Source organism: Chrysochloris asiatica, unplaced genomic scaffold (assembly GCF_000296735.1).
Source record: "Chrysochloris asiatica unplaced genomic scaffold, ChrAsi1.0 scaffold00066, whole genome shotgun sequence".
In the NCBI taxonomy this organism is placed as follows: domain Eukaryota; kingdom Metazoa; phylum Chordata; class Mammalia; order Afrosoricida; family Chrysochloridae; genus Chrysochloris; species Chrysochloris asiatica.
Genome location: NW_006408584.1, coordinates 9,530,348 through 9,553,144, shown reverse-complemented (window position 1 = coordinate 9,553,144; position 22,797 = coordinate 9,530,348). Strand labels below are relative to the sequence as shown.

The 22,797-nt window shown below is 37.2% G+C and overlaps 1 protein-coding gene across 5 annotated transcripts in view; it reads left to right on the top strand.

Annotated features, from left to right (window-relative positions):
• The window catches only part of LOC102840464 (H(+)/Cl(-) exchange transporter 3-like), a 145,214-nt gene that overhangs the window by 90,701 nt on the left and 31,716 nt on the right, over positions 1–22,797 (top strand). For 4 of the 5 annotated variants that reach the window (XM_006864531.1, XM_006864529.1, XM_006864530.1 and 1 more), the window contains 7 exons: positions 5,133–5,290; positions 6,982–7,081; positions 8,668–8,855; positions 10,705–10,827; positions 12,616–12,822; positions 16,352–16,432; positions 18,686–19,231. In XM_006864531.1, the coding sequence (XP_006864593.1) occupies positions 5,133–5,290; positions 6,982–7,081; positions 8,668–8,855; positions 10,705–10,827; positions 12,616–12,822; positions 16,352–16,432; positions 18,686–19,231 (1,403 nt within the window). The remainder of the gene's footprint in view (positions 1–5,132; positions 5,291–6,981; positions 7,082–8,667; positions 8,856–10,704; positions 10,828–12,615; positions 12,823–16,351; positions 16,433–18,685; positions 19,232–22,797) is intronic. The other variant, XM_006864533.1, reaches the window with a different exon arrangement.

Below are 22,797 nucleotides of genomic sequence, written 5' to 3'. Positions count from 1 at the left end.
CTTGAAACCTTGTAAGCCAAGCACTTTGTGCTTTTATTGCCTCCTCATTTTAGGTAGACAGTCAGTTGTATTTTCTTAATAAAAATTATGGTCTTTCAGTTAGTTTTTACAAAGTGGAAGTTATTAAATAGAATCAGAATAGAGGGAGGAAGAAAGAACTGTGGTACTGAAACCTTTAAGTATAATGGTTATGATGTATTTTTCATATAAATAAACACTGGCCAATGCAATGATTGGACATTTAGACCAGTGGCCAAGAAAAGTAATTTATTCCTGGAACGCTTCTGCTGAAACACTGAAATCAATATACTACTACTTTCCTTTTAGAAGTTTTATACCTTTCAAAGGTGTAAACATTTAAATGTATTGAATCATAAGATAAGAGAGACTGCTTTTTTCTTCATAAAAGCAAATAGGTATATTTATTAGTTTGTGTTGTTATTGTGGTCGTGTTCAGATTTGTCAACCCCATGTGACATAGTTGTTGTTGTTGTTGTTAAGTGCCGTCGAGTCGGTTCCGACCCATAGCGACCCTGTACAAGGTTTCCGAGGGTGTAAATCTTTATGGGAGTAGAAAACCTCATCTTTCTCCCACGGAGCAGCTGGTAGTTTCGAACTGCTGACCTTCAGGTTCGCAGCCCGATTCGTAACCACTACACTACCAGAGCTCCTTATGTGACATAGTAGGGTTTTCTAAACTGTAATCGTTATGGGAGTAGATTCCTATATTTTTCTCTTGGGGGATCACTTGGTGAATTTAATTTGAACCATCAACCTATCTGGTAGTAGTTGAGTGCTTAACTACTGTGCCACTATCTGTTACATTGCCTAAAAGTTTACCCTTTCTATGTCTGGAGTTCTGGTGTGGTGATCTAGAGTAAGTACTGGACTGATAACCACAAGGTTGGCAGTTCAAATCCATGAGGTGCTTCTTGGAAACAGAGTCGCTGTGAGTTGGAACGACTTGATGGCACTTAACAGCAGCAACAACAACCTATTATTGTTTTGGGAGCACAGTGGGTCCATAGATAAGCACTGGACTGTGAACCACAAGGTTGACAGTTTGAGCCAACCAGCTGCTTAGCAGGAGGAAGATGAGACTCTGCTCCCACAAATATTTAAAGCTATGGAAACCTGATACAAGGTTGTTATTAGTCGGAACCAACTTGAGAGCACTTAACAACAACATATTAGTGTCTAGGAGCCTTGGTGGCGCTGTAGGATAAGCTAACCACGAGGTTGGCAGTTCAAATCTCTGTGAGAGAAAGATAGGCTGCCTGCTCCCATAAAGATACATAGCCTCCAAAACTGTATGAGTTGGAATTGACTTGATGGCTGCAGGCTTTGGGTTTTATAGTAATGTCTAAAACATATTCAGATTTTCAGTTTGAACAAGACATAGTTCTTTATGTATTGGGCTGCTAACCTCTAGGTTGGTGGTTCAAACCCTTCAGCTGCTCCATGAGAGAAAGATGAGTCTGTCTGCTCCTGTAACAATTTAGTCTCAGAAATTCAGAGGAACAGCAGTTCTACTCTTTCCTATAGGGTCAACTTGATGTCAGTGGGTTTGTTTTGTTTTTTATATTAATGCTGTATTTCTGTTACTACTTTGAATGATCAAGAAACAGAGCTTGTCCCCTATAGTATAGTTTATTTGATCTGTATCTTAATAATAATAAAATTGGTACTTAGTATAAGAACTGTGTGACCCCCTTTGTGTTCCCCCACTTCAGATAATTTAAGATGATCTCTGCTGTAGTCTAAAGAGTATTTATAGTACTTAGGGAGAAAGTTCAGACTCTGACTTTACCAAATAATAGTTTTATGAAGTGATTTTGACTTTATAATTGCTTCTTTATCTGATAAAGAAAAAGGGTAAGTCAGTTTAGGCAATCTGAAAGACTTCAAGTGTAGTCTGGTAATATTGCTTCATTTGCTACAAGTCACAGATAAAATAGGGCTCCTGTGCTGTAACATATATCATATTTTTTCAAGGACATTGATGAAGAATATTTACTAAGAATGTGGCACCAAACATTCATATCCGTATCCAAAGTTATGTGGCTATGCAGACTAGAACCTGAGTCTTTTGGTATTAGTCTGTTGTTCTTTCCACTTAATATAATGGTTGAGTCCATTAGAATTTCTCTAGTTCTATAATTTATTTCACGGAGTCCTTGTGTGGCTTTGTAGGCTAGTGTGTCAGACTGCAAAGTTACTTGAACTGCAAGATTGGTGGTTTAAGCTTACCAGATGCTCGTTGGAAACCCTATGCAGGGTTGCTATGGGTTGGAATCGACTCGACGTCACTTAACAACAACAACATAATTTATTCCAGTAACTACTAAAATATAGTGTGCATGTTTATTTAGAAAGGTAATTTTAATTGTGAAACAGTATTGATTCCCATTATTTGTGTAACTGTATATGTGAATCACCTACTTGACTACATTTTATTTGTAATCACAAAATCAATAATTTACACATTTTTACTGTCATTCAGGGACATGCATCGAGGAGTTGAAAATTTGAGTTATCCGATGTACATGTTTCCAGTTATGCTGAACAGAGCCATGCTCTGCTTTTTCTCACCCCCCCACCAACGTTCATGTTGTAAGGTGACTTCAAAAAGTTCATTGGAAAAATGGGATTAAAAAATAATGGAATTTTTCTGTGAACTATTTAAAGTCCCCTTTTATAAACAAGTGTCCACTTTGTAGTTTATTTGGTGCCACATTTAGGTACAGGGAAGCTGTAATGTGACTTTCGGAGAAAATATGTGTGCTGTGTATGTTTCACGCATGACTTATAGTGTTGTCAGTCTTGAGTTTGCTGTTAATGAATCAACAATAAACTACGTTCAGGAAAAGGAAGAGTTTCAGGAAAAGGAAGATATCTATATGTGATGCAATTACAGAAAACCCTAAAGCAACATCTATAGTATGTCATGAAACAATGGAAAAGATTGAAAAGGGGTAAAATTTGTGATTTCATGAGGGGACTGATTAAAAAAAAAAGCATAATTGTAAAAATGACATGGCAGACCAGTGTCTGATATCCTCATCTGACCTCACTAGGGGAAAGAAGGATCATTGTCAGCATCAACAGCCCAAGGCTCATTCTTATGAAGTTAAAGTCAGATATTCTTCCTTTCTCCAACTTTTTTTTTAACCAATTCTGACAGTAGCTGCCCTTCCCACGGCATTCTCTACTTCTCAGTGTTTGATACTTGGTTGCAGTGACCACACAGAATTTACAACCATACTCACAATTGTGAGATTTATTTAGGGAAGTAACAGGTTATAAATCAAGATTAGAAACGACTCAGGATACAGTTCTTTGATCATGACAGCCTCTCCTTAGCGATGCCCATGGGCAGGTCTGCCCCACCACCTGGACTCTGCCCTGCTCTGGCAAGTGTTACAAAACTTTTTTGCTCTGTCAGTAGATGCTCAGAAGCACACCAGTTTACTTGAGTTGCTCAGTTATAGCTCCTAATTCTCTCAAATGCCTGGAGATGTCCTATTCTACCAGAAAGCCTCCTCTCTGAAGGTGTTTCAGTTTCTTGTTCTGTGACGCGAGAAAGCCCCTTATACTATGCTGTCTCCTAGCAAGCTCCTGCGGGTTCTGCTGCTGTTGTTTCTCTGCTGCGGCTGCTTCTTGTTCTCTCATGGTCTCTACTGTTACAGCTCTGTCTGCCAGTCTCATGAGTCAAGGAGATTCTCAGCACAGGGACCCTGGGTACAAAGGACATGCTTCCCTCCCAGGTTTTCTTGGTAATTGTGAGGTAATTCTATCCTTTTCTGGGATGGCTCATGTAAAGCCTCACAGGATGACAAATTGACCTTCTTAAGATCCATACATTCACATGGTTAAAAAAAATAAATAAAAGAGGAATACAGTATTAAGTATACCATATTAAGTAAATATACCATCTCAGACTTCCAAACTTTCTGAGTATTTTTTCATATGTAAGCATTCAAGCATATATTGTATGTCTCCGCAGGAGAAAGATGAGGCTTTCTGCTCCCTTAAAGATTTACAGCCTTGGAAACACTGTTGTTGTTGTTAAGTGCCGTCAAGTCAGTTCCGACCCATAGCGACCCTGTATAGGGTTTCTGAGGAGTAGCTGGTGAGCTTGTCGCTATGAGTTGGAACCGACTCCACGGCATATAGGAACAACAACAACGCATATATGTCTGGTGTTGGTGCTGTGGGATAATGCACTGGATAACAAGGTCAATTTGAACTGCAAGGTCGGTGGTTCAAATCACCAGCTGCTCCTTTGAAACCCTGTGGAGGGTTGCTGTCAGTCAGAACTGACTGGATGGCACGTAACAACAAACAACAACAATCTAAGAAAGATTTCTACATAGATTGGAACCACCAACCTTTCAGTTAGCCACTGAGCCACCAGGGCTCCATTTAACACAAATAACTGTCTGTTTTTCACACTGTTTTACTCTTTTTCTCATTTAATATATCTTGTTGTTAAGTGCCGTTGAGTCAGTTCCAACCCATAGTGACCCTGTATGGGGCTTCCAAGGAGCAGCTGGTAACCTTGAACTGCCAACCTTGCAGTTCAAAAGGCTTTGCAGTCTGGTGCATTAACACACAGTGCCACACCAAGACTCCCTAATAATATCTTAAAGATTGTTTTATATCAATAGTGACCCTGTATAGTGAGCCTCAAGGTCAACAGTTCGAAACTACCAGCTGTTCCGCGGGAGAAAGATGAGGCTTTCTGCTCCCGTAAAGATTTACAGCCTCGGAAACCCTGTACAGGGTCGCTATGAGTCGGAACCGACTCCACGGCACACAGCCACCACCATAGAACACCTGGTGTGGCACTGTAGGATCAGAGAACCACAAGGTCAGCAGTTCAAACCCACCAGCTGCTCCTCGGAAACCTTATACAGGGTTGCAGTGAGTTGGAGTCGACTCTGGCACTTAACAAAAGCATAGGTTTTCCAAAGAGTGACTGGTGGGTTTGAACTGCCACAAAGTTTCCTATTGATAGTTTGTATAAGTGCTGCTATTTCTATATGTCTTACCAGTGAACTTCTCAAAAGTTTACCTAGTTAGCCATTGCTTTTATAAAACATACTTATCTTTCCTTTTTCACTCTGTAGGAACTCATTATACAATGACAAATGGAGGCAGCATTAACAGTTCTACACACTTACTGGATCGTTTAGATGAACCAATTCCAGGTGTTGGTACTTATGATGATTTCCATACTATTGACTGGGTACGAGAGAAATGTAAAGACAGAGAAAGGCATAGACGGGTAAGTGTTTTCAGTGGTTTATTTTGAATGTGCTGTATAATTAGATCATTTAATAATATGTTTCTGCCACTGATCTCAGATTACTAATATATGTTATGCATTAAAATAAATTAAATTTTCTTATTTCACATGTGAATATATATATTTCTGTTCTTGTCTTGTTAATATAAAGAGTAGTATACTCTTTTTTAAAAAAATCTATCTAGTACTATATTAATAAACATTTAGATGATTTCCAAGTTTTGGTAATAACAGTAGTACAGTGACCATTATTGCACGCGTAAATGTTTGTGCATGTGGCATATAGAAAGTAGCAAGTATGTGTTTGTAAAATACCTGTCTGTGGTGTTGTGCAGGCAGTAATATAAAGAGAACTGCAATCACTCAGTTTGAAAGTGACTCAGTATATCATCAAACATTACTTTTGCGAAAAAGCCCCATGGGGGCTAGATTATTTTTGATATCCAAGAGGATGATTAATAATTATGCTTGGTTGCTTGTAATTTCATCCAACTTAGAATTTACTTGAGTCTTTTAAAATGGAACCTTGCTGCTTAAAATAAACCAGATGCTTGAAGTAGACCAGGTCATTGAATGTCAGCTGTAGCACTCCTGCAGAACACTGAAGTTCTAAGCTGAGAACATGACTTTTTAAAGCAATGATTCTAGTAAAACCGAAGCAGTTTGAGCTAATTAGGGATAGGTTTATAGAAGTATGTTCTTACTAAGAGAGGCAAGAATTGCCCTCTTGTGTTTTAATAGATGAAATTTGGAAATCAAATAAAAACTTCCTGTTATTGTCCTCAGTTCCTTTTTTATATTCAGCAGAAGATATTTCCTTCTACCTTACACAATGATGAAAGAGAGTCTACAGATCCTTCTAATGGGATTGGAGCTCTCCATATCTGCATATTTACAGTCCTATGAGTTTTAGGAGTCCTGGTGTGGTACTTATAGGATTAGTATTGGACTGTTAACTACCAGGTCAACAGTTCAAATCCACTGGCTGCTGTTTGGAAACCCTATACTGCACTTAACAACAAGATAACTTTTTGTTGTTGTTGTAATTAAGTGCCATCAAGTCGGTTCCGACCCATGGCAACCCTGTGTAGTGTTTCTGAGAAGCGACTGGTGAGCTTGAACTGCTAGCCTTGCAGAACAAACTGACTTTGCAGTCTGACACATTAACCCACAGCACTACACCAGAACTCCAGATAACTTTTATGGGTCTTTTTAGTCACACGACTATCCCACACTATATTTTTGAGCATGGTGCTTTCTGTTACTCACTGTTCTTACCTTTTAAAGAATATCGTAATCTAGTTAATTGCTAGGACCAGAGACAGTTCAAGTCGTATCATCTCATTTTCATTAATATAAAAAAATACTTAAATATGTGAGCTATATTTTGTTGAATTCAGCTCCTTTAAAAATAATCTAGGTCAGACTTTAAAGGGTTTATAATTGCATTCAAATCTCCTGAAGTTCTTGTTTAAAATGCAGATCTTTTGGTAAACATTTGTCATCTGGATTATAGGTCTAGCAATTGTCTGACAGTGATTCTACCCAAAAGTCACCTCTCCCATTAGTTCTGAAAGTACTGTCCCATGTGTAGTATTTAGGAGAAACTGTTAAAGCTGTGGCTTCTTTTCATAGTTTGAAAAATGAAGCATGAACATTTCTAATTTCAGATCAACAGCAAAAAGAAAGAATCAGCATGGGAAATGACAAAAAGTTTATATGATGCGTGGTCAGGATGGCTAGTAGTAACACTAACAGGTTTGGCATCAGGTAAAGTAAAATTATGAATCAATCCTTTTTTGGTTCACAAAACTGAACTATGAATGCAATAAAGCTCTCTCATCTTCACCTCAGTTTTTTTTTCTGTATAGGTAATATTGGATTTAAAAAAATATTTGTTTCTTTCTTTAAAAATTTTTCCTTAAACATAAGACTAGGAGGCAGGATGCTTTACAGTCTAGTTTTGGCTCTGTCACTTAAAGTGCCTATCCAACAAGATTAATCTTTTAAAGTTCAGTTTCTATATCCGTAAAATAACTGGTATGAACCAGATGATCAATAAAGTATTTTTGATAATAAAGTATTTTAATAATACCAAAAAACAAAACAAATCCCAAAACCCATTGCAAATTGAGTTGATTTCAACTCATAGTAATATTTATTGTGTGCTTACTATGTGTCACCCACTGCTCTCAAAAAGCTTTAATTGTATTTAAACCTCATGGCAATCCTATGATTTAAGTGTGAGGATGAAATTGGAGAATACTACCAACTTGTTCTATTTTAACAAAATGTGCACGAAGACCTGGAGTTAGAAAACCAAAAGGGAAGGACACCCTCAGCATTTCTCAAGCTAAGGGAACTGAAGAAAAGATTCAACCCTCGACTTGCAATATTGAAGGATTCTATGGGAAAATTGTTCAATGATGCAGAAAACATCTAAAGAAGATAGAAGGAATTCACAGAGTTACTGTATGAAAAAGAAATAGTCGATGCTCAATCATTTCAAGAGGTAGCATATGATCAAGTGACCCTGAAAGAAGAAGTCCAAGGTTCATTGAAGACATTAGCAAAAAGCAGAGCACCAGGAATTGATGGAAGACAAATTGAAAATCAGCAAAGTGATGTGGCACTGGAAGTTCTCACTCATCTATGTCAAGAAATTTGGAAGACAACTATCTAGCTAACTGACTGGAAGATATCCGTATTTGTGCCCATTCCTAAGAGAGGTGACTCATTGGAATGCGGAAACCATCTGATAGTGTCATAGATATCTCATTCGAGTAAAGTTTTACTAAAGGTAATCCCAAAAAGACCACTGACTTGTTCATTGCAAGTACATTTTTTAAACAACATAAAAGATGACTATACACATGAACCTCATGGGATATTCAGAAATCAAATTAACTACATCTGTGGAAATAGAGTGGAAAAACTCCATATCTTCAGCCAAAACAAGGCCAGGACAGACTGTGTGGAACAGTCCATCAATTGCTTATATGCAAGTTCAGGCTAAAGCTGAAGAAAATTGAAACAAAGCCACGAGCCAGTTCTCAGAAACCCTTAATAGGGATGTTATCAGTCATATAACTCAATGACACTTAACAACAGCTGACTGTAATTTCAAACCAAGAATATAAATTTTATTTTAAAGAAAATCTGTTAATAGTTTTTATGTGATATAAAATATATAACTAAAAAATCTTAAATGTTCTATGTATATTCTATACACTATATTCTGCTTTGTTTATAAGGAGTTACCTATTTTCTGTGAAACTCTTAACTTGACAGTTCTCAGTAGTCTCCAAAAAATTGGATGTATTTATTTCACTATCTCCTCCAATGTGTTTTTACAGGAGCATTGGCTGGATTAATAGACATTGCTGCTGATTGGATGACTGATCTTAAAGAGGGCATTTGTCTCAGTGCACTGTGGTACAACCATGAACAGTGTTGTTGGGGATCTAATGAAGCAACATTTGAAGAGAGGGATAAATGTCCACAGTGGAAAACGTGGGCAGAATTAATCATAGGTCAAGCAGAGGTAAGTTTCACTCTGTTTTAAGATGAAATAATAGTTTGTGTCTCCATAGGATAAGCACTGAATGTCAAACCACAAGGTTAGTGGTTTGAGTATATAAGCTGTTCAGGAGAAAGATGAGGCTTTCTGCTCCTGGAAACATTTAAAGCCTCAGAATCCCTATACAAGCTTGCTATGATTTGGAATCCACTCGATGGCACTTGATAACAACATAGTAAATTTAAGTTTCAATTAACTTAATTATAGAATTATATACATGTGATATAGTAGTAATTCATGTTTTTCAAAATGGGAACTGTTAGGGAGTCCTGGTGTGGCGCTGTGGGCTAATGTGCTGGACTGCAAAGTCAGTTTGAACTGCAAGGTTGGTGATTGAAGCTCACCAGCCACTCCTCAGAAATGCTATCCAGGGTTCCTATGGGTTGGGACCGACTTGATGGCACTAAACAACAACGTTCACGCTAAAGGAGTCCTCATGGTGTGCTGTAGGGTAAGCATTTGGTTTGAGTTGCCTCAAGGGTGGCGGTTCAAACTCACCTGCTATTCCTTGGAAACCCTGTTAGGGTCCCTGTGAGTCAGAACTGACTTGGCACTACTTAACAACAACATTCACATTAAAGATAAAAAGAAAAATATTGGATTAGAATAAAATGAGAAATATAAGCATACATTCTTGCATCAATAAAGAAGTAAGTATTGTTTTAGGAAGATTTTGTATTAACTTTTTAGGAGTATATGCTACTTAGTTATGAGGTAAATTGTATTTTTTACTGTGAGTTGTGGTTAAAAGAAATTGGAAGCCGCTGCAAAATAGGATCTGTGTAACCACAAAATGTGAATATCATGTAAAGTTATTAAAACTTTATTACATCACTAAGTTGCTCAGATTATTAAAAGAAAGTATAACTTGCAAAAATTTGTAAAATAATCATTTTAAGTGGCAGTTTCTTGAAGAAATTAAGAAATTTTTCTTTGTGCCATTCCAGTATTTGAGTGATTATTTTACTACTCTTGCTGCTCTATTAATAAAGAACATTCTATAATACAGGTCATAGATAAAGATATATAGTAGCATGATCATGTTGCTAAGTGCCGTTGTGTTGGTTCCAACTTATAGCAACTCTATATAGGATGGATTTTCAGGGAGCAACTGGTGGATTTGAACCACCAACCTGAAGTTAGCAGTCCAGTGCTTTCCTACAGTGCCATACCAGGACTCCCTGATCATGTATAGACATGGTTTTTAAACTTTGCTATTGTTGCACTATTGGATAAAGCACTGGGCCTCAAGGTTTGTTTGAACCACAAGGTTGCTGTTTCAAACCCATTAGCCACTCCTTGGAAATCCTATACAGGTCGCTATAAATTGGAACTGACTTGACAGCACTTAATAACAACAATAGTGGCATAGCCGAATTGTAGAACTAAAAAGAGTATATCTACTTTTAAGATAAATAGTATGCTGTTTATCACTGGCTATTTGAATTGCATTTGATTTAATGAATTCAGAATAGCAGCAGACGATATCTTAATACTTTGCCAATGCAATTTTGTGTCCACCAGCTGTTTACAAAGAGTTGTTTGTGGGTAGGCAGAGGTTGGAGTACAATTGAGATGTCCTGGTAACAGATTTTTAGGGATCAGGAAAAACATTAAATGGGTCAGAGTCTCTTCCTATGTATAAGAATATGTTTTGGCATGCTGCTGAAGTATTTTCTTAATAGAAGGTTTGTTGTTTTTCTTTAATTGTGGAAATAAGTTAGTTAAAGATTCAAGAAAGTTCCTTATGCAGCAAAAACTTTCTTTAGAATGCAGTGTAAATAAAGTCATTATTTAACTGTTTGCTTTTTAGGGTCCTGGTTCTTACATCATGAACTATATAATGTACATCTTTTGGGCCTTGAGTTTTGCCTTTCTTGCAGTTTCCCTAGTAAAGGTGTTTGCTCCATATGCCTGTGGTTCTGGAATTCCAGAGGTAAGACATGTAATATTTAGTAACAGTTTGCTAATTGTTATGACACTTGTCTTCTTGTCATTGGGTATAGGGAGGAGTACTTTTTCTGAAAAAATGATTTGTAGTATATATAAAAAAAAATTAATGTCAGCTCATTGTAGACACCATTGAAAATAATTATTCCCATTAGTCATTTCATCATTTATTGTCGAAGTTGGTTTCTTTTTTTTTCTTCTTCACTATTAATATAGTTGGTCTCTAAACAAATTTGCAGAACATTTGAATAAACACCAGTGCCTAGAAAAATATCTTATGGTCCAAAGCTCTTTGATTTATTGATGTTTCATATGATGAACCTGATTTTAGTACATTCATTCTCTTTGCATAACTGACTTTTGATTAAATTAATAATTATCTAATATGGCAGATAATATTTATAATAATTTTATACTTCAAAATGTTTGTTTGATTATAGTGGGTCAATTCTATAAACATTTAGGTCTCACTATGAACAGGAAACAATTTTAAAGTGACTGTACTTAGGAGGAAGGAGCTCGAGAAGCATAGTGGTTACGGGTCGGACTTCTAACCTCAATGTCATCAATCCGAAACTACCAGCAGTTCTGCAGGAAAAAGATGAGGTTTTCTGTCCTATAAAGATTGACATCCTTGGGAAACTCTATGCAGGGTCACTATGAGTTGGAACTGACTCCACAGCACACCACCACCACCACCACCATACATAGGATTGAACTTATTATGAACTATACTATTTCACTATACTTAAATCATTACCAGTGTTTTAAAATGTATTTCTTCTTAAAACTAAATTTCACTGAATTTGAAAGATTTATTTACAATTTTTTCATAGGTAGCAATAATTATGTAGTATTTGGCAGTTGTCTCGTATCCTTTTTGAAATATAGAAAATATACCCATAATTACTATATTTTGAGAAAGCATGATGTTTTTGTATGTGATACTGAATGTCCAGAATGTATCTAAATATTGTATTTATTTCTACAATAGAAATAGTAAAGTTTACATATTTCTTGTAATAAAATTACAATCCTTATAATTAAGGTATTCACTTTAATATGAGCCCTAGTGTGGTGTGCTGTAGAATAAACACTGCACTGTTAACCTATGACCTGCAGTTCAAGCCTTCCAGCTACTCTCAGAAAACCTATACAAGGTCACTATGAGTCAGAATTGGCAGCACACAACACAATTTACTTTAATAAGGCCTGACACTTTAATTTTATTCATAATAGAGGTATTGGCTATGAACCTCAGGATCAGCAGTTCAAAACTACCAGCTCTTCCACAGGAGAAAGATGAGGCTTTCTGCACCTGTAAAGATTTACAGCCTTGGAAACCCTGTACAGGGTCGCTCATGAGTCGGAACCGACTCCACAGCACATAACCACCACCACCATCCTTGATTGGGTAACAAATTAGAATATGATATATATTTATTTGGCTCCTGGTGTGGCACTGCAGGATAATGCACTGGAACACAAGATCAGTTTGAACTGCAAGTTTAGCAGTTCAAACCCACCAGCCACTTCTTGGAAACCCTATACAGGGTCTCTATGAGTTGGAACCAACTCTATAGCACATAGCAACAACAACATACATTTATTAAAATGTAGCATAGTAGTTAAAGTTTTTGAAAAATTTATTGTAAAATTGTTCCATAATCTTCTAAAATTGGCAAGTAGTTTTGTGACTAAAGCATAATATTAATTTAATTAAGTTCTTCTGCTTTTTAAAGAAAATTAAGATGACTTCATCTTTTCTTTGTAGATTAAAACTATTTTGAGTGGGTTCATCATCAGAGGTTACTTGGGAAAATGGACTTTAATGATTAAAACCATCACTTTAGTACTCGCCGTGGCATCAGGTTTGAGTTTAGGAAAAGAAGGCCCCCTGGTACATGTTGCCTGTTGCTGTGGAAATATTTTTTCCTACCTCTTTCCAAAGTATAGCACAAATGAAGCTAAAAAAAGGGAGGTAAGTGGTTTTTACAGTTCATTTGACAAAAAAATATATCTGTTATAGACTTAGGCCAGTGAATGATTTCTTGGTATAAAGATCACATATTACTGTTTACTTTTTGGATAAACTCAGTAATCAGATTGAAAATTTCACTTGAGATTAATTTTTGCATCTTTTTTATGTTTTGAATGATCTTTAATGTCTTTCTATAATCCTTCCCAAGTGCTGAAAGGGTAATCCTGTGTTTTAGAAAAGTTTAAGTGAAACCGAGGACTCATGGTGGCACAGTGTGTTAAGTGTTAGGTTAGTTACTAAAAGGTCAGCAGTCCAAGCCCCCTAGCTTCCCTGAGGGAGAAAGATTGAGGCAGTCTGCTTCCTTAAAGATTTATAGCCTTGGAAAATCATGAACAGTTCTGCTGCTTTTTATAGGGTCTCTCTGTCTGTCAGATTGACCCTGAGGCCTTGAGTTTTGGGTTAGCTAAATTATGTGGCATTGACTGGATTTCAATTTGAATTTCACTAAGGTCTTTCCTTTTGTTTTCACTTTGTCTAAGGTCATTACCCACTCTAAAGTGTTTTTCAAATGGAACATTGTTTTTACTGTTATTTCACATCTTCACTGTTTCACCAGGATTGGGAAGTCAAACAGATGTGTTTTCCTCCTGGAGACAGTGCTTAATGCCAGTGGATGTGGTATGTGATTTGTAGAAAGCTTCCAGCACCTGGAGGAAATTCTGAAGGCCTTTAGGACCTCCTGCTGTTGAAATCCCAGTTCACATTAAAGGGGACACAGGACATCCTGTTTATTCAGTTATAGGGCAGTTTCCTTTACCCTTTTTCTTCCCCCCTGGAGACCAACCTGAGATCTTTTAGGGAGACTTTTCAACTTCTTAGAGTTCTCCAAATGCTTTTTAGATTCCTCTGGGTATTTTCTATAACAAAAGCTTCTGAAGCCTTCTTCTATGTTAACTCTAGTCTTTGGGAACCCCAAACTAACCCCTTCCTGTTTTCCCAGACTAAATCTGCAGCCTTAAGAAGTATAAAGGTACTTTTTAAAGTTTGTAGAAAATTTTCATCATCTTTTAATTCCGTTTTTTCTCATGAACTTTTGAAGCCCCCTTGCACAAAGATCTTTGGATTTATTTATTAATTTATTTTTAGGTCTTTGGATTTTTAAAAGATGATTTTCTTTTTAAGCCTCATTTAATATTGAGGAGTTCTGGTGTGACTCTGTGGGTTAATGTGCTGTAAGGCAAAGTCAGTTTGAACTGCAAGGTCAGTGGTTCAAGCTTACCAGTTGTTCTTTGGAAACCCTATACTGGGTCGCTATTGGTTGGAACCGACTTGACAGCACTTAATAACAACAATTTAATATTGAGAGCTCAGGGGTCAAGGGTCTCTGACACAAGAATGGGACCTTTTCATTGCAACATAGTGAAAAAAATAGATGATCTTAAAAATGTTTAATTCTAGTTCATTTTAATGTTAGCATTAAAATATTGTCTGTATGTTGGCTGAAGATAATCTAAAAATGGAACACTTTTAGCATCATAGCCTCATATTGATGAGTTACTAATCAATGTGTATATATGGTATTGCACCAAGTACTTTATCTGCATTTTAGAGTTTCATTTCACAATTGATCTGTTAATCTGGCATTTAAATTACCCTCATTTAAAGACTAGGAACAACAACAAAGACTAGGAAACCAAGGTTTAAAAAGATTAACCTGCCCAACATCACCTAGCTAGTTAGAGGCAGAGTTCAGTTTTCTGTGGCTCCAAACTATACCTTGAACTACTATACTATTGTTGCCACCACTGTTGCTATTACTACTACTATGTTGGGTATGTGTTATAAAATAGAAACAAAAAACATATTTTAGCTTGGCAAGTTAGTGGCAAAGATAAACTTTACCATGTGTCTCCCCAATCCTATTTGTATACTTTCTATCTATGGCAGCTTTGCAGTTTTAAATTAAATTATTTTAGATACTTTTGAAACATTAAAATGTGTGTATGAGTTATAGGAATGTATGTGTTTATAGAAGGTTACTGGGTTGATTATAAAATACTATTGAGTTCAAAGTGGAATTGATAGTCCAGTTAAACAAATATTTTACCTGCAATTATATTAGTGGAAGAAAAACAAAATAAGTAGTCGCTGCCTTGTACAGCCAGATAGAATGTAATTGAAACAAATCATTAATTTATCAAACATTTATAAAGTGCTTCATGGATGCCAGGCAATTTATATATATTTACTCAATTACTTATCATGAAATAGGTAATATTATCACATTCCTATTATGGAGAAGAGGAAACGGAGGCACAGAACAGTTAAATTACTTGTCCTAAGTTACATAGCTAGTAAGTGGCAAAGCGAAGATTTCAACTCAGGCACTCGGTCTGGAGTATGTACCTTTAGCCCTGTAAATTTAATTTAGAATATTAAAAAATTTTCCTTGAGAAATGTAAAGATTGAACATTTGAGGAATGCCTTGGGTAGCTTCAGATTCAATTTATTGGAAGAAAATAGTGAAAAGAATAAAGATTCTTAGAAAAATAATTACAAATAAATAAATGTCCTTTGAATTGGCTTCACATTGGTAGGAAGTGGGCAATAAAATAATCAGATGACAGAATGGGCAGTTGGGAGACTGACACAGAAGAGTGTTTGTGTAGTTTTCTCTTCCTTTAACTTAATTTGTTAAAGCTCTGGTTCTGATAGGTGAAACTGGAACTTGAGTGCTAACTGTTACATGTGCTTGCAGAATGAGGTTCTTGGTATTCCCAGTGGCAGTATATTCAGAGGGCCTGTTAGTTGTTATTTGTAGTTTAGTCATTTCTAATTCATAAAGACCTTATGTCCTCTGCCCTGTTGTTCAGCACCAGCTTCGTAATGATTGCTATGTTTGAGTTGCTCTCGCATAAGGAGCCCTGATGGTGCTGTCGGGTAAGACTGGACTGCTTACCACATGGTAGGCAATTCAAACCTACCAGCCACTCCGAGAAAGATGAGGCTTTCTGCTCCCATAAAATTTATAACCTTGAAGACCCTGTATAGGTATGCTATGAATTGGGATTGTTTAGATAGCAGTTGGTAGTAGTGAGTAGGCATAGAGTAGTGAAAATGTAGGGAAACTTAGTAAATTTTAAGTTTCCTGAGTATTTTGCAACAATTTGAAATAAAGAATTAATGATGAGCTGCTTAGCTCTAAAATTGGAAGACATGATATCCTATTTAAAATTTTTAAATATTCTCTTGCCTACACCATCAAACATTTTGAAACTTGTTTATATTTATTACCTCTTGTTTTTTGACTGAATGATGAATGTATGAATGACTTTTGAATTAAAGCAAAAGTGAAAAAAATCTTTGTAGAAGAAACGAATACTTGTCTTTTCCTTGGATAAGAGACAGATATGTGAATTCAATTTAGAAGAGTCATCTGGGAAATTCAAGTGGCAGGCAGCATATTTATTTGGTGTATTTAAGTGTATACAAAAATCTGAAAAGTAGTAAGCTGCAATCCTCTTTCTAGGTGCTATCGGCTGCTTCTGCTGCAGGTGTTTCTGTAGCTTTTGGTGCACCGATTGGAGGAGTTCTTTTTAGCCTGGAAGAGGTAAGTTAAAAAAGTACAGCAATTAAAATTAAATATAATTGCTGTTACTGATTATTTTGGCATATGTTTCAGTTATATAGCTCGTTATATTAGATAAACATTTTGCGTTTAAGTTTTCAGAGTTATTTTTTAATTGTCCAAATCCTCTTTTTAAAATACTAAATTTTATGTTTTAAATTGTTAATATAGCCAGCCTCATGGTTTCAATTCCATCCTTGCATGTGGCCCCCCCTTTTTTTTTTTTAATCCCTACCAAATCCATTGTATCAATTTCTTATGAATCTTGGTTGCTATATGCAAACACAGGTCACTCGGGTTTTTCCTATTTTTTATCCATTATTACTTAAAAAGTAATATACTATACATGTAATATAGAGTCCTGGTATGGTGCTGTGGGTTAATGTGCCAGACTGCCATTTGGACTACAAGGTCGGTGATTCAAGCTTGCTTCAGCTGCTCCTCAGAAATCTTATACAGGGTCACTATAGGTCGGAACTGACTTGATGGCACTTAATAACAACAACAATACATGTAATATACCTTTAGAAGAGTCTTAAAAATACATCAACATTAGTGATTATTTAAAATACAATTTTACTTTGTTGACATATTTAAAAGAAAGCAATGTAAATTTGAACTTAATAGAAAATATTTAAATCAAACAATCTCTAAGCACTCAACTGTGATGTGGTTTTGAAGTGCAGTGTTGACAGTTCAAATCTACTGGCCACTCCGTGGAAATCCTATACAGGGTCGCTATGAGTCAGAACCAACTCGACAGCACTTAACAGCAACAACGTTTATTGGTTAAATTATAACCTATTTTCATTAAAAATTTTTCCTAAAATTGTCTTGGAAAATTCTTTTTGTGTGTGACTATTTCTGACATAGTTACTGATCTTTAAGGAAATTTTAGTTAGGTGAAATATTTTTATTTTCTTTTAAGAACTTAAGGTATTTTCCTTTTTGCATCTGTGAATGGGAAGAGTTTTATTTAAATTTGTTTTGTTCTTGTATTTAAATTTGTTTTGTTCTTGTTAAGTGCCGTCTTGTCATCTCTGACTCATAGCGACACTGGACACTGTACAAGGTTTTTTAGGAGCAGTTGGTGAGCTTGAACTGCCTACCTTATGGTTCAAACCAACGTTGCAGTCCAATTACCAGCAGTGCCAGACCAGGGTGCGTGCTCACACACACACACACACATACACACACACACACACACATACACACACTGCAGTGGTTCTGTAGGATTATAAACCACATGGTCAGCTGTTTGAGCCCACCAGCCGCTAGCTCTGCAGGAGAAAGATGAGACTTTCTCCTCTCCCAAGATTTACAGTCTTGGAAACCCTATACAGGATCGCTATGAGCCTGATAGCTAAAAGTCAGACTTGACACTAAACAACACTAACACACACATATACATACACACACATATACATACATATGTTGTTGTTAAGTGCTGTTGAGCCTATTCTGACTTATAGCATCCCTGTATAGGGTTTCCAAGGAGCAGCTGGTAGGTTTGAATTGCTGAATTTGTGGTTCGCAGTCTTGTGCTGATCCTACAGTGCCACACCAGAAGTACATACATACATACAAATGTATTTGCATACATATACATACACACACACACGTTGGTGGTGTTAAGTGTCATGGAGTTGGTTCCGTCTATAGCGACCCTGTATAGTGTTTCCGAGAAGCGGCTGGTGAGCTAGAACCACCTACCTTGGGGCTCAAATGACTTTGCAGTCCAGTGCATTAGTCTGCATCGCCACACCAGGACTCCATATATATTCCGCTCCTCGGAAAGCCTATACAGGGTTGCTATGGGTTGGAACTGACTCAGTGGCACTTAACAACAATAACACACACACATATGTGTATATATATGTATATATATGAGAGAGGAGATAATATGTAATAGGAAATTCAATTTGTATAAGCTAACAAGATTTGGTGATGATACATTTATTCGAAACTACCATTATTGCATTGGAAATAAAGTTCATCTTGAATATAAGATAATGTTAAGTACTTTAAGTATTTACTAGGTATTTATAAACCAATTGATAATTTTAAATTTATAATGTGATATCCAAAGATAATAAGACATCTTTTTTTTATTACAGTAAAATCCATTTATTGTGATTTCTAGCTGCTGCAAAATTGATAGCAATGAGATTTATCATTCTGGTTTTTATAACAAAGATAAAATTATAGCATTAATTTTCTTTTTCTTTTTTTTAGGTTAGCTATTATTTTCCTCTCAAAACTTTATGGAGATCATTTTTTGCTGCTTTAGTGGCTGCATTTGTTTTGAGATCCATCAATCCTTTTGGTAATAGCCGCCTCGTTCTTTTTTATGTGGAGTATCATACACCATGGTACCTCTTTGAACTGTTTCCCTTTATTCTCCTAGGGGTATTTGGAGGGCTTTGGGGAGCCTTTTTCATTAGGGCAAATATTGCCTGGTGTCGCCGACGCAAATCCACAAAATTTGGAAAGTATCCCGTTCTTGAAGTCATTATTGTGGCAGCCATTACTGCTGTAATAGCCTTTCCCAACCCTTATACTAGGCTCAACACCAGTGAACTGATTAAAGAGCTTTTTACAGACTGTGGCCCCCTGGAGTCCTCTTCTCTTTGTGACTACAGAAATGACATGAATGCCAGTAAAATTGTTGATGATATTCCTGACCGTCCAGCAGGCATTGGAGTATATTCAGCTATATGGCAGTTGTGCTTAGCTCTCATATTCAAAATCATAATGACAGTATTCACTTTTGGTATCAAGGTAAGTATTATTATAAAGTGATGTTTAAGTATTGTTAGCTTGTTCAAATTTATAGATGGAATAAAGAAATAAAGTTTTCATCTAAAGGTGATTTCAGAAATGTAAGCTAAAAAATTACCTTTTGGGTTTAATTTTATTAAACTAATGAAAAAAAAAGTCTTAGATTATATTGTTGAACATATTCCTGTTATATTGTTGTGTGAAAAAAAAACACCCAACTTTAACAGTTTAAGACCACCTTCCCTTCCTCCCCTCTTCTTTCTTTTTCTATTGGCTTAGAAATTTGGGAAGGACTTGGCTGGGCAATTTTTATAAGAGGTTATCATCAAACATGGCTGGGTCTGCTCATCTCAAATACTTCATCATATGTCTGGCACCTGGCCTGAGAAGACTCAGACAACTGGGACTGAAACATCCTGTGGGTGTATGGTGTGAGTGTGTCGTGTTTGTGTATACTTGTTTGTCTTTTCCAGCCTAGTGACCTCAAAAACAAAACAAAAGACTGCTACCATGGAATCACTTCTCACTCATAGAGACCCATATGCTTCAAAGTAGAATGATTTTCTTGGCTGTAATGGACTGTTAACCATGAGGTTGTTAGTTCAAACTTACCAGCTGCTCCATGGGAGGAAGATGAGATATTTTGCTCCCGTAAAGATTTATAGCTTAGATTCTCTAGAGAAGCAAAACCAGTGAAACTTAAATAAACTTATATATCAACTTATATCAACTTATATATCAAGAAAAATTATATCAAGAAAGTGGCTCACAGTTGTAGAAGTTGGAGAATCCCATGTCTGGGTCAGATGAACCATGATTGACAGGTAAGCAGACAGGTCTGGAATGCAGTAGGACCAACAAATAAGGCAAACTGTTGATGACTCCCAGGATAAGAAGATAATAGAGCAGAGCAGAGCACTAGTTCAAGCCCAAAGAAACGTTGCTTGGAGGATGAACCAGATGCAAGCTCCAGATCCAGCAGAAAGCAAACAAACTTTACCTGAGTGTCCAGTTTATTGGAAGCAGTTCACACCACCAGGAAATATCCTTTGAATTGATTGACTGCTCATAGCCGGTCACCATAGAGTTAATTTCATATACCTGCTCATAGCAAATCATCATAGAGTTAACCACATCCATTTGCTCATATCCAATTATCATACAGTTGACTATTAGATCTCACCTTCAGGATAACCACATTTCAGCTGCCAAGCCACTGGGAATCCCGGCCCAGTCAAGTTGACACAAAACCTTAACTATCACAGTTGTGATGAGTTGGAATTGACTGGGTGGCAGTGAGTGTGTTATCCTATGAAAGCAGATTAGTAAGCCTTTCTTCTTGATGCCATTTGTTGTTGTTAAGTGCTATTGAGTCAGTTCCAAATTACTGTGACCCTGAAGTGACTTGTAGGGTTGAACCACTCACCTTGCGATTAGCAGTATAGTGCTTATCCTACAATGCTGCACCAGGACTCCATGATGCATTCAAACTGCCAACTTTTTGGTTAGTGGCCAAGAGCAAACTGTGCAACATAGGGACCTATGGTGACCTCAGAGTAGGTGAATTTCTTACACGGTAGTTCAGGGTTCCAAGAGGACAGTTTCCAACCTAGCAAAGAGTTCACACAGAATCACTTGTATTGTATTCTATATATTATTCAAAACTGTCACAAAAGCCTGCCCATGTTCAATGAGAAGTATGTCAGAAAATGTGTGATTAAGTTTTAACACCATTTGTATTTGTTTCCTGTTGCCATTATAAGCAATAACTACAACAAGTGTCTAAAACCAGTACAAATCTGCTAAAGTCAATGTTGGTAGGTCTGTGTTTTATATTTTTGATGGGGAATACACTTTTTTTTTTAATGTTTTATTGTGAATTATGTGATAGTTTATATGGGAGAACATTAGCTTTACATTCATCCTATCGTATTTTCGCTTCATTGTCATGGTTACAATCCCCTCCATGCATCATCAACCAACCAAAGGGTATTCCCCAGGTCAGCACACAGCCCTCTCCTTCTCTGGGTCTAAAGTCCCAAGCAGATCCATCTCTCCACATCATCGTCTGCCTCCATCTCTGGTGTCTCACTGCTTCTCTGGGTAGGGTTCCACTCTCCGCTCTTCTCCCTTGATGGTCCCAGGGACCTCTGCTCCTAGACTGCAAAGTCAGTCACTCCCCTTCTTATGCTATAAAACGTCTACCTGTACATTTCCAACCCTCACAATCAGCCTGATAACAATTATTCACTATTGTATCACAAGAGACCTATCCGCATCTCCTTTCATCAGCCCCGCCCAGACAGATTGAATACTACTCAGTAGAGATTCTACCTTCCTCCATGCCCTCTGGATCTAGGTTCCCTCTTGAAAGCTTGTAAGCCAGTCACTTCTTGCCTTTGTGGCCCCACCCCATTTTGAGTAGTCAGTGTCCAAGTTGCTCATCCCTGTCTATTCTGTGTATGGAGGAGGTGGGAATGATCGTCACTGTGAAGATTTGTTCCCTCTTTTGAGCTACTGCAGCCATAGGTATAGGTCAAGTTCATCAAATTGGATCAGATTATTCTTTATTTCCTCTTCTTCTAGTTGAGCTCTGATCATGCAGTCATTGAAGCCAGGTCAGGTGGGTATTATCTGCAAGTGTGAGTGTACTTATGCATATGCCCTCTCTTCTTAACAGCTGGACACTTCACTCTCCACTCTAGTCCTCTGTGGTTATGTCACTGACTCTTGGCCAAGAGTCCCCAGGTCTTGCCACACTACTGGCCAAACAGGTCTTCACCCTGTTCACAGGAGTCAATTGAACATTGTAGGGCTCAGCTTGCAGCTTCATTGCTGTTTTTCCCTCACTTCCCCTTATTGGTGACTAATGTGGTCACCAATCAGAGTGTGTATTCCCGTTGAGTCTTAGTCTTAGTAGGGGGTTTGCCTTGAGGGGACCCGGCCACTTGCCTTGATGTCTCCTGGGCAAGCAGCTTGCTTGTTCTTGTGGTAATCTGTCAGACTGCCTATATTGTTTTGTGTTATTCCTGTGGGTCTTTCTTTCAAGAAGTATCTTCTATTCTTCTAGCTGCTCCAGGCTGGTCTGCTTGTCCTTTCAAGTGGAAATTTCTCACCTCAGAAGATTCTGGATGTGGTTCAGGATTCCACCTATAGTCTTATGTAATGCAGAGGCTCTGCAGAAAGCTTCCTTCACTGGGCACTCTGTAGCCCCATTTTAGGTATTCCAATCAGTTATAGGCAGAAGATGGACTTATAAGCTTTCTATGGTGATATTTCTGGCTATCCCTTTCTCACCCCGTCAAGTGTCTATTTTACAATACATGCCGGGAAACCAAGATTCAAAAGACAGCCAAGCATCTTAACATTATTTCCCCCCTTCTCCCCATTCCAACCATGTTTCAATCCCTGTATCCCAGAGCCCTGCTGTCCCAAGGTTTTGTACACATTATTTACCTCTGTCCCACTTAGCCCATGCAAACCTGCCTAATTGTTTTCCTGTCTGCTTTGTTTTTCCATTCCCCTCCCCCTTCTTGTGTATTGCCCCCCTCCTTAGTACCCAAACT